General features: G+C 38.2%; 2 protein-coding genes across 7 annotated transcripts in view; one reads left to right on the forward strand and one right to left on the reverse strand.

The window, feature by feature from the left end:
* Positions 1-12,622, forward strand: part of ccdc50a (coiled-coil domain containing 50a) — a 136,988-nt gene that overhangs the window by 33,577 nt on the left and 90,789 nt on the right. For both annotated transcript variants that reach the window (XM_077533175.1, XM_077533177.1), the window contains exons 4-6: positions 2,743-2,808; positions 4,788-4,888; positions 5,679-5,789. In XM_077533175.1, the coding sequence (XP_077389301.1) occupies positions 4,843-4,888; positions 5,679-5,789 (157 nt within the window). In that variant the 5' untranslated portion in view covers positions 2,743-2,808; positions 4,788-4,842. The remainder of the gene's footprint in view (positions 1-2,742; positions 2,809-4,787; positions 4,889-5,678; positions 5,790-12,622) is intronic.
* pex5la (peroxisomal biogenesis factor 5-like a) overlaps positions 1-12,622 on the reverse strand; it is a 79,890-nt gene that overhangs the window by 30,186 nt on the left and 37,082 nt on the right. For 4 of the 5 annotated variants that reach the window (XM_077533180.1, XM_077533179.1, XM_077533178.1 and 1 more), the window contains 3 exons: positions 11,917-12,021; positions 4,774-4,885; positions 242-439 (listed from right to left, as the gene is read on the reverse strand). In XM_077533180.1, the coding sequence (XP_077389306.1) occupies positions 242-439; positions 4,774-4,885; positions 11,917-12,021 (415 nt within the window). The remainder of the gene's footprint in view (positions 1-241; positions 440-4,773; positions 4,886-11,916; positions 12,022-12,622) is intronic. The other variant, XM_077533183.1, reaches the window with a different exon arrangement.

Consider the following 12,622-nt stretch of genomic DNA (forward strand, 5'->3'; position numbering starts at 1 on the left):
GGGTCAAACAAAGTGCAAAAAAAAATTATACAATTAGTAGTGGGAGTTCTCTAAAATAACATCTACTGGCAGTTCAGGCATACTTTTTTTTTTTCTTGAAATAACATCAGGGATATACTTGCTGCCATGAATTATTCACTTCACTGCTGTTTAACTTACTGCCTAATTAGTTCCCAGTCAACACTTCGTTTCTCTGAACGTGTTTGGCTGTTTCTACATAATGTTTGCACAGAGTCCATACCGGAGTCCAGTGACGCCTTCTCTGGTGTCCGCATGCTCTGTTCCACCTCCACCTGGATCAGCTCCGTCTCAGCGGTCTTTTTCCTGTGCGGGCTGTTCTGCTTGTCACTGCGGGACAAACGGGGACTCTTCCTGTCTTTGTTGTTTCTCTGCTCGCTTGGCTCACTGAGGTCCAGTAGGTCCAATGTTGACGACAGAACTGCCAAAACAGCACTTTTTATTGGAGCTTTCATGCTGTGTAAATCGAGATTTGTTTGGCTGTTTTATGATTTTCAACCTGGCTTCAGTGAGAATGTGATGCCCAGATGGGAAAAAGCAAAAACAAATTCATATTTTCCCATGACACATATTAACTGCCAAATGTTTTCTATTTCTTTTAATGGGTTTATAATAAAAAGTCCTCATCTCTCTCTCTCTCTCTCTCTCTCTCTCTCTCTCTCTCTCTCTGTGTAGGTGTGTGTGTGTAGGTGGGTGTCTGTGTCTATATATATATATATATATATATACACTAAACTTTTTTTTAACGAAAACTGTCTAATATCAGAGGTCAATGTAAAAACACCTGCCAGCTGGCAAATGGCACTGAGCCCCTGAACAGCCAGCCAGCAGAAAGAGGAACTCAGTTAGTCACAGACTATGGTACTGCTTGAAAAAACAACAACACTATAATTGACATGACAACTCTGTATAATATGCAACATAAACATGGAAAAGAAATATTATAATAAGCACACTAGCCACTGTTGGAAACCACATGCTAGTACTTACATTAATAACTGTGCAAATAATTTGGCCATTACAAATTTTCCTGCCATAATCAGTTACAGTAATGTATCTAATTTTAATGAATACATTTTAATGTCAATAGAGCAAACCTTTTATTAAAAAAAAAAAAAAAGAACAAAAATGAATGTGGTAATTTACATCCATCACCCAATAAATCCCCTTTCTTTCTTGGTAATATCCATGTGAAAGATTAGCTTTCAGATGTCAGACTTTATATTGGTGTGAAATAAAATGTTGGTGATTCAGCAGCTAACAATATGGCGTTGTTATTCTGAAACAATCCAGATATATGTCAGGCCGATAATGAGCAGCATCTTTCTACTTAATTGACTTTTATGATGCATTTTATGACCTCGGGATAGAAGGCCGGCAGCACCAGAGTGTGATTTCTTTTCCTGTCTTTGTGTTTCAAATTTACTGCAAATTTTTTGCAACACTGGAGTTTAATAATAAGTGCCAATATCTGACAGAAAGAAGAAATAAAAATCACACTATGGTAGTTTTTATTCTCTTTTACAGTTTTCTTCATAGCAAAATCCTACTGTTAACGTCTCGTAACGGTTTCTTCTGATTGCCGCTAATTTTTCCATTCAGTGGGTGGTAACTATTAAAAGTCACATTTGTAGAATCTCAGTCAAATTCCCGAGCCCCCTCGCTGACTGTTTCCCTTCGTGTACGGAGAGCTCAAAGCTGCCGAAAGATGACGAGATAATTGGCGTGCTGCTGTTTCATGATAACCAGCTGAGAGGGTTTGTTGACTGAAATCTGGGCGTAATCAGAGCGGATGCTTGTCGCCCGTGACTTGTGCTATTTAGATGACAAGCACAATTACAAATATGGGGGAGATGCACTCAAGGAGGGAGGCTGCCTGAAGTGATTTTAGCATCAAAAAGAAACACAAAGGCATTCATTACAAAGCAGGTCTTTCAAAATGTTTTGACACCCTTGAGCTTAAACTAATGAGACTGGTGAGACAATTGCTCAGACTGTGAGGTTTTATTTATACAACAGAATGTTTCTTGGATTCTTATGCTGCTTGGAAGGATGTTCTGAGGGTGCCTTCAATTCGAACAATGGACATGTGTCCATTGAGTTTATGATATGGTAATGTTGCTGTGTTTATTAGTTTTAAATAAGGATATTAACGTACAAAAAATAGGGTTTCTATAAGATCCTTATTTCCGTTTTTATTTTGTGGAATTCAAATGGAAAATATGGTAGATAAAATCTAGTAAATTAAGCCCAGCAAAGCGCCTTTTACGTAGATTTGTTCCTGCTTGTATTATGAGTCGGTTGGGCAAGGTTCTGTATATGTGTGCGTTTTGTTTATTGAAAACCTGGCTGTAGATCGGATGGTTTGACAAACAATTTAACTCAACTCAATTTACACAGCACTTTAAAACGACCACTGCTGCATACAAAATGCTGTACATGGAGGAAATTTTGTGTTTTATGACACATTTCAAAGATGAATGAATATTTTTTATTTTTTATTTTTTCCCCCAGGACTCATACTGTGCTTCCTCATTGGAGCACAGTTTGGGAATTGCTTTTCTGCTTTTCCTCTCCTGCTTACCTAGAAATGAACTAAACAATACTGAGGCCTATAGAGAAATATGACAGCTCTTTTGTCTGACAGCATTACAAGTCTTGACATGATCACATACTGTTAGTTTCATAATCATAATTATATTGTCTGTTCTCACACTAATACAGCATCCGCATGATCACTGAACCGGCATCTTGGAGGAAAGTGCTGACAAGAGGACAACATTTGTGAGGGTGAGTATCATGTAGAGTGGATTGAGGGGAATGGAGGGGAGGCTGATGGGAAGCTTCTCTTGAAGAAATTAGTTTGAGCTAAGGTAGACATGCTCATGGACATTCTCAGAATTGAGGAGTATTGTTGTCCCCCCGGACAAGATACAACTTCCAATATAGTTGTACACACCAATCAATACACCACATACACTTATGTCCTTTTCGACACTCTTCATAAGCAAAAGACTTTGCAGTAAATTAGAAAGTTCACATATTTCATAGATGTATAAAACAAAAAGTTGAGGTCCGAGCACTGAGCTCTGGGCGACACCACAAGCAATGTCCCAACATGCTGACAGAATGTCACTCATTTTCACAAATTGTTGCCTGTCCTTTCCTGGCTATTGACTATCCGTCCGTCCGTCTGTCCATCCATCCATCCGTCTCTTTTTTTTTTTTTTTTTATGGCCACAGTTAAGATGAAGCCAATCCATCCATCCATCCATCCATCCATCCATCCATACGTCTGTCCGTCCGTCCTTCCATAATAACATCCTTAATGACTGATTTGTTAGTTAGCTGGATTACACAAAAACAATATAATGTCAATGGAGGGTTGGTACAAGCTCTGAGGAAGAAGCCATTACAGTCCTGTCAGTCTAATGCTAATGTGTGATTCTCCATGACCAGAATATATAGCCTGATATATAATATGGGGACAAACTCACCAAAAACAATCACTGCACTCCATGATTTTTAAAGTCTATTCTGTTTTATTTTGTCTTAATGGACCTCACGTACTCGTGAAATGAAACTTGAAATTTCTTCAGCTACTTAAAAAAAAGCTGTATGTGAGAGATCCACATGTGGATTTGCATATATAAGAGCTTGTAATTAAAATTCCGCATTGATTTTCTTCGCTTGCTTACTCCTGCTCAGCATTATTCACTGCTTCTTCAGTCCATCACATAGTGTGACAGGCTGACAAAGGATCACACCTAAATCCACTTCACTGGCACATATTTAAACTGTGGGAGGAAACCGGTTTTGCATAATAGGATAGATCCGGCCCAGGCTACACTTCATGGAACAAACCTTCACAGTTGGTGCCCAAGATCTTTTTGTACATAAAGAAAGGCTTACAATCAATCAATCTACTGTACATTCTATGTGCACTATTGATATTAGGCTTTATGTTATGTTATGTTTGTTTTTTTGTCTTTCTGTAAAGCGCTTTGTGACAGTTCAGGCTGTTTGAAAGCGCTATATAAATAAACTTGAGTTGAGTTGAGTTGAGTTGAAAGCATTGACAAATGGAGCTACTTCAGGTGCTTGAGAGACAGAAGCCGATTTTATCCCACAGCATCTTTAATGTAATCAGTTGCTAGTTTGAAGACGATGCATCATCTAATCAAGTATGTAATATTCAAGATGGCAGAACTCAGACTGAATGCGGACAGCAAACCTCAAAAGCTGCTCAAGGGGAGGACAATTATAACTAGTGGTGTGCATCTCTCCCACAAAAGACGATTCAAAACAATTTTTGATGTGTGAAATGCTTCAAAAACGGTTCAATTCTGTTCCAATCAGTGGGATTTTCCATTCCAAATGGATATGACTCAGCTCGAAAAAATATTTGTCAGTACTGTAAATCTTTCCAAGATATACCTCTCCAATAAAAGACGATTTGATACGTATCGCAATGTTTTGAAGTGCGATTCGATTTGGTCCAATTTGATTCACTCACATCTTTTAAATTAGTTCATTATAAACAATTGTCACTATATACTGAGCTTTTTTTTCTTCTTCAAATAATACAATATTTGTCTGCCTCACACACTCTGAGTCATACTTAGCTCTTGACTCATTTCAAAGTGCATCCATTGACGTTTTGCTAAATGAAATTAAGTAAACAAGCAACTTAGTCCTTGTACGCTTTAAAAAAAAAAAATCAAATCAAATAAAAATGACTGTTGTTTGTTGTACCTGCTGTGTTGGAGGTCACTGGTCGGGAAAGCCCATCACACTTGGTCTCGCAGAGAAAATCATCAATGGATGGACTCAGAAGCGGGCGACTTTCTTGTTGCTCACTCACCAGCTGGTAAGACAAAGCAAAAAGGTTAGAATCAAAAATCAAGAATGTGGGCGCATGAAATGTACCGGTAATTTAATTTTCCGTCGTAAAGTTTTCGGTAATGTTGGAAATTGTCAAAGTTTAGCTTAACTAATCATTAAGGCTAACAAAACATTTTAATATTTTGTTAGAAACTATTTCTGTAGTAACATTTGCTGCAATAACCAATTTATTTCTATTGGTTCTTGTAAATTCCCATACATTTAATTCCCATGGAAGGTTCCCAACAAGCAGGGAAAATTGTTTTGAATAATACAACACTTTAATATAACTTTTTACACCAGAGAAGTAATAAATACCTTAAATCAAAGTTCACTACTGTTTGGCCTCTATGTTAATTGCATAAAACAGTAAGAGGCAGAAAAGAAGCAGTAGAAGAACAAGTAGAAGCAGTAGAAGAAGCAAGAGGAGATAAAAGTTTTAAGGGAGGTAAACGATGGAAGGATGACTCATATCAAAATCATAATAATTACTAGCATGATGAAAATACAAGACACCGATTTAAGTTCAACTGTTAACGTTCAAGTCTGGTTAAAAGCCACAAAACATTGTTTTGCAGTCTTCTTTAAAACATTGTGCAATCACTTAACGACACATCGCATGCAATCACTAGTGACCAATTGGAGCCAAATGAGCTTGGCTGTGTCAGATCAGCTGGATGTACCCCAAACAATAACTCAACATTTCTTATCTGTCTTCCCATACCATAAAAATGCTAATCATGTTTTCCTTGTGATACACGTATCATCTTGTGCAGTTGGAGAATGCTTCCAATTCACTGATGCTGTTTTGAAGCTTGGACGCGCCAAGGCTGAATCAGTGCTTCATAATTCTGGAGCTAAGAGCCAATTGTGTCCTGGAGGAAAAGGTAAGCGTCGGTGTCAGCTTGCGCCTTTGGCAGCAAGGAGACTTGACATTTGCTGTTGTTGCCCTCAGGGCTGTATTTGCATTCAAAATTTTAATTAAATGGGTAGAAGCCGAGGCCGTTTTACATGACACATGATAGGGTGGGGATATTGACAATTGGATGATTTTATGCACATTTGTAGAGCAAGATTTTAGCACTTGGCAAACTTGTAAATAAATGGAGAGAATGGCTCATTACAGTGTTCCACATGAGTTTGTGTTGGGATGGGAAATAGCTGAGCCAGCACAAGTAAATCGACTTGATGCTGTGTTAGAACAAAACTGGCAACACAAATTGTGATACAATTTACGAAGGGTTGTTGTGGTCTATGTTTATTGACTGACTGAACGTTTGTTTGCTACATTTAATTGAACATGACTGCAGGTTAGGCAGTTAATGATGGCATATTGTATTGACCTTTTACGGAGGCAATGAATCATCCCTAAGAGTACAGGCTTAATTAAATGTTATCACGAATAAACCAACAGCCACATAACAATGAGTGGGTAGTATTTCTGTGGTAGGCAAAGTCTTTCTAGTGGAGCTTTTTAGTTAAAGAAAATGATTGGGGGAAGAAAAAGCATCAGTAAACCTCTAATTGTCTTTATGTGTGGTAGTAATAGCTCAGAAGTGCAGCTCCCCAAGCTGCAGTCTATTTATTCTGGTTAATTTAAACTCACTGTGAATCTGAGCTGGTAGTTGGCTCCTTGAGAGGAGAAGTGGCTGAAATAAGTAGTTGCAAATAAACAACTAAATAAGGCATGTTGCCAGGCATTACACTACCATATTTGCTGGACCCTCCATCTTTTGGACATCCCTTGACTGAATACCAGTTTCTATGGTTCTTGTGTCTTTGGACATATAAGAGTTACTACTGTCAGTCATTAAACCATTGACATTTTTTTAGGTCACCTTTTGGATTGTATGAAAATAGTCTGGTATGACGGCCAACTGAGGATGCGTTTTCTTTTCTGGGAATGTAAATATGTCTGTATATGCCTGTCCGTCTGCTGTCATTCCCTGCAGAGTTATGTTTACAGTGTTGTGACTGGCTGAAGGTCAGCGCTGTCAAAAGAGCCACATGCAGACATTTCCATTTCACCATCAGTTTTGATTTAGACAATATTGAGATGTTGACAGATGCTACAGTAGCTATCTACAGTGCGTATCTGTCAGTCTCTCTTAGTCTGTCGCTCTCTCTCCAGTATCTATCTATCTATCTATCTATCTATCTATCTATCTATCTATAGTAACATTAACACACCAGCAAAACACCACTTTTACAGTAAATCCATCAACGAACGAATGTGACATTGATTTTGTATGGTCGAGTACCCTGATTTCACTGACGTACAAAATGGTTGTTTCAATGAATATTTTTTCAATGTCAGTAGACAATTTCATTGGGAGCGGGGTCATTGTTTATGACAGCTACTTTGTCATTGTATCCGTCTTTGCTTCAGCTTCCAAAGTTTCTCTATTTTGTTGTCAAGATTTTAGCATTTATCTTCAGACATCAACATCAACGGTAAAAATGTAAGCCTAGCCTAGCATGTCCTCCACATATCATCTTGATAGAATGTGATTGGGCTGCTAAAGTGTGTCATAAGCTAACATTTTTAGTGTAAGCCAGACCTATTCATGTAGAACATTGTAACTTACTTGCATAACATCATCATGCTTGCCCTGACAAAGGCCGAAACGCTTAGGCATTTTTTTTATTGTTCATTTTTTATCAGCTGGCCATGTTGCAATAAAGGCCTTTTACTTCGAACACCTTCGAGTGCTTCGGTTTTCTCTTTTTGGACACACCTGTACAATTAGTTTACAAGTGTTTTAAGGTTTAATCTCGTAAATTATGTAATGGAAAACTTCTACTAATTGCGTCGCTTGGGCTTTAGAAGTTGCTGTCAAGGGAATGGCATAAACTTGTCAGAGCCTTTAAGGTGAGCTTACATAAAGGAAAATTTAAGTAAAGAAGCAAAGTTATTGAGTGGAACCTGGAGGCTTTTACAGCCAGCTTCATTCAGTCGTTTTATCTTCAGTTTGTATTTAATAATTCAGCTCGTAGATGGCTTGAATTCAGTCATCTTTAAACTCCAGTGGGTTGGAGCCCATCCTGAGTATTCTTTTTACACAACTTAATATGATTTATCTTTCACTTTAAACAATTTTTCCACATTTTTTTGTAACCAGTATTATAATAATTATCAGGCTTTGTTTAGACTAAATATGCTTCGGTAGCAACATAACTCAGTTGGCGATCCAGACACCCGCTGCTGCGACCTTTTTAGATGTCTGTTGGCCTAGTTCATATATTATTGATATACATAGTGCAACCAACTCTCCAATGCCTTCAAGCTTGTAGAGATCGAGGAATTCATTCTAGGAGAAAATATGCCTTAAATGTTGGACAAATTTTGGATATCGAACCATCATAATGCGTGTGGACGTAGTACATAGTACGAATCTATGTGCCTCAGCAGAAGACTCTAATTTGAGCATTTGTTCTTCTAATCCCTCCCAAGACTGCTTGGGAAATATCCAGAGTCAACACGAAACTGCTCAATATGAGTGTTTTATTTTCTCACAAGTCATTTGTAACAAAAAAATAAAAAATTGCGACAATAAAATGACAAGAAGAGTTTTCCACCCTAATCAAGTTACCATTTAAGCTAACAGGTTAGCTTCTACTATTTCTTTTTCTTCTACAATTATTTCTTCTTTGTAATTCTCTGTGTTTTCGTAACCCACATAAGGGAGTTTTTGATATAGTAACAACTGCCTTGTTTTGGTGAATAGTTTTTCATATGGTTAGCTACCATTTGCTACCTACTATATGCTAAGTTTGGGTGGTACTGTACATTTTGCTGTACATTAGTGGCTGAATTTATTTTGCACTTGACATCTTTCTTGTCACATAGATCATTTTTGTGGGGTGTAAAGGTATATAAAGGTTGTAATGTACCATTTTTGCTCATGGTGGTGACTGTTTATATAACCTTGTTGCCAAATATGACTTGTGTGTTCTTTCGCTCATACAAGTGAAGGCTTTCTGGGAGGTTGTGTCAGAGAGTCTCACCTCTGACTCAGTAAAATCCAGTGAGATCTACGCAGTAATGCGCTTTACAAATAGACTTGACTTGACTTGACTTGACATGTGGCGTGAGGATCCGCAGCCTGTCACTTAGCCTCTGTCATTTGCTAAGTGACATCAAGCCAGGACACAACGCCCCTTAAAAAACGCCTAAACATCTCAAGAATTTCCACCATCATTTTTACTTTTTTAAGGGGGGTGAATCAATCTTTGTAACATGCATTCCTATTGTGTGTGTGTGTTTTGAATACCTTTTAAAAAATGTTTTGGAAAAACTTTTTGTCTCATCTCAAGATAAGAAGAAATACAAACAACCTAATTGGTTTTCCGTGCTTCAAGCTTACATTATTAAACTGCCTTGAAACAGATACTCCCTTCAGCATGTATGGGAAATTAACCAGACAGTGTATTGCACTCCATATAGAAAGCGATAAATCATTATTTAATATTTTACCTTTCCACATTTTTCAACCAAACAAAATGTTCAGCTCACTTGAGACATTGACAGTACAGCTGCTACAGTATTTTGCTACAAATTATAAAACAAATGTTTAGGATTTTAGCGATTTTCATTAGAAATAGTACCTGATTAATAATGATTTAATACAGTTTGTTAACATATGAGTTCTTTTCGACTGTTAGCGTTACCAAACATCACCCAAAGCAGTCACATGAGATTTGGAGACATGAATGTGTGTGTGAAGTTTTGTTTTTGTCAGAGATATACTGTAGTATCTTGTCATTGATAGGCAGCTAAATGCCACACTGCAAGCATTCTCCTCAGTTTTACTGATAATGACTTCTGATAGCCCTGGAAGACATGATGCAAGCAATGCATTCAGACACTCTTAGTTGAGAAAGATGTTCTTCAATGTGCTTCAAGCAGCTTCTTCCTTCGGAACGATATTGACATTGTAACTATTCTAAAATATGAAAAGTCTGTTAATGTACCATCAGCTGTCCAAACTTCTGTCCTTCAGCAACAATGTAGAGCCATATGTTAATCTTTTCCCTCGAGTAGAACCATTATCTTGGTTGTGTGGCAGCTTATGAAATGAGACATCGCATTAGAAAATCAATTGACTATAAAGCATGCCGCAGTTTATTAAATCAGACAGAAATACAAGATGACATAAAGCAGTACACACATTTTTTTTTTTTGCGAAAGCAATCAGGGAGAGAAGCAGCAGGACGCAGCGAGCTCAGTCAGTACAGGTTGTATGTGTGTGGCATTTGGAAAGAGTTTTTGATGCGCTGCTCAAGAGATGTTAAAAGTTAATGAGGAGGTTTATCAGACTTGATTAGCGAGATGAAATGTGGGTTGACCCCATTGGTAATACCACCTGGAAACACGCTGAGGAGATACATATTGACGTGAAGGACTGCAGCATTCGATCTCGTGTCTTGAGGCAGCACAATTTTTGTTCAAGATGTCCAAATTTGCCATGAAGTTCAGAATATAAGCCACATTTCCTTTGTGATTTAGCCCTGTGATTTAAACAGTGATGCAACTTATTTCCGTACTTATTATCAAGAATTGTCCAAAAATCATGTTTACTGTTCATAAAGTTTTTATACAGAAGTACCAACTAGTCATATTTTTAAGCCAAATCCACATTAAAGAAAATTGGGATCGGTCCGTGTGTTGTAAGAGCCAAATTTAGTTTTTAATGAAGTAAATACAAAAATGTACTTTTGATTTTCAATATACATGTCTCGTCCAATTATTTAATTAATATAGCCTTTTTTTTGCCATAATATCAGTCTAAATGAAACTTTAATGGTGAATGTATGCCCTTGAATTTGACAGTTCAATATGTTTTGTCATTCATTTCGTTCAAGGTTTTCAGTGACGGATTCATTTCTGAATGAATGATTTATTATTAAAAAAAAAAAACAATCGGTTCAGTTCTCTTCCAGGTCTCTTTTAGGACCCACAGACAGAGGTAGGCATTCCATCAGTACTGTCTGTCAGTCCATCACCCATCACTCATCAGCTAAAACGGGCGCCTGTCAGTGACATACAAATAATTACACTGACGGACAAAAAAGCCACTTCCATCTAGGGTTGCCAACTGTCCTGTATTAGCCGGGACGCCCCATATTTTGGCTAAATTGTTATGTCCCGTACGCGACCTCAAAAGTCCCGTAAAGATAATTCTCAATTCTTACACGAAATGCAGCAAACGGCATCTTTGCCATTTTTGGACCACGGCTACTCCCATAGGTTGACATGGTTAAATCCACGTTAGCCAGCAAATTCACCAAATGGCCTCCCGTAACAGTGAAAAGACAGGTAATACCGATACTGAAAATGAATGCTTTATGTCACCAGAAAAAACAAACAAACATGGTATTAGCATTAGCGGCAACCGTCAGCCTTCATCCCGCACACTTGCAATCTTCTTCCTCCTTCCACTGGCCCCACCCCCAACCCACTCATCCAATCACAACTCACAGACATGATGTCACGCTGAGTAAGGTCTTATAAAACTCTTGCAAAAATCCATCTAACACAACTCCAAATTTGATACTCTTCATCGTGTATTCTTATTATTGTCCGCTATTATACATTTAGCGACTCACAACCCTGCAGTTGTATAATGTGAATTTGTGTTAGAGTTCTCCAATTAACCAAAAGTCCCACCTGAATGTGATTGGGTGAACAAAGTTGGGGGGTCGGGCGTGTGCAGTGAACGATGCAGCAAGTTTGTGTTTGGAGCCGTGTATAAGGAGTTGACGACCGATAAAACAAATTATGTCATCGATTAATCAAAGTCAACATGATTATCATCACCTTAGTGTCAACTACAACTAATATGATGGAACAGTGCGTGTCTGAGGTTGGTGTGTCAAAAGTAATAATGCTTTACAGTATTTAGTACGGAAAATGACTGCTTCTTCATCTACAACAGTCAATTTGTTATTGCATCTGTACAACCAACACAATTCACTCGGAGGCAGCAGGTGTTCTGAAATGGTTCTGCCCACCTTGGTAGTCACCGTGAGGAGGGGCTTCCCTTCTGATGACGCTTTACTTGGTATCTCCTTCAGGACCATGGCAACAGTCTTATCTGCAGCCCTAGAGTCTTTGCCCTACAACAGTGAAATCAACAATGACTTGCGTCAGGACAGTTCAATGACAACGCGGTGCTTCGCCCGCATCCAGGGCGTCTTACATACAAGACTTTATATCGTATGATGATGGAAATACTACAGTATGTGAAGCTCTCTACGGTAACAAGACATCCACAAGACTATGGCGATGAAAAGTCACTGCACAATGTGTTGACTTGAGACTGTGATAAGCGTGATCATCCACAACTTAACACCACTATGATGGCGGGTTATCACATGGTGATAACTGATTTTGTATTGACAGATGACGTTGCTTGACTCCTGTGTGGCTTCGTAGTGTGTGTGTGTGTGTAATGTTGGCAACTACTCAATATGATGATAAGCCTCCATGTTTACACATTTGCTTAGCCAGTGACGCTTCATGTCAGAGGAAAGCAGTGCAGTAAAGAGCAAACAGTTTATGTGGATTGCTCACTTAGGACTTGTATTAGAATGTATATAATAACTCACATTTTATGACACTAAATATTGACTGAACAAACAAGAAGATCTTCTGGTAATCAGTACAGTCAAGACACACACCCGACATAAACATTCAACTTTGGAGATTCCACTGTAA

This window comes from Festucalex cinctus, chromosome 10 (genome assembly GCF_051991245.1).
Source record: "Festucalex cinctus isolate MCC-2025b chromosome 10, RoL_Fcin_1.0, whole genome shotgun sequence".
Taxonomy (NCBI): Eukaryota; Metazoa; Chordata; class Actinopteri; order Syngnathiformes; family Syngnathidae; genus Festucalex; species Festucalex cinctus.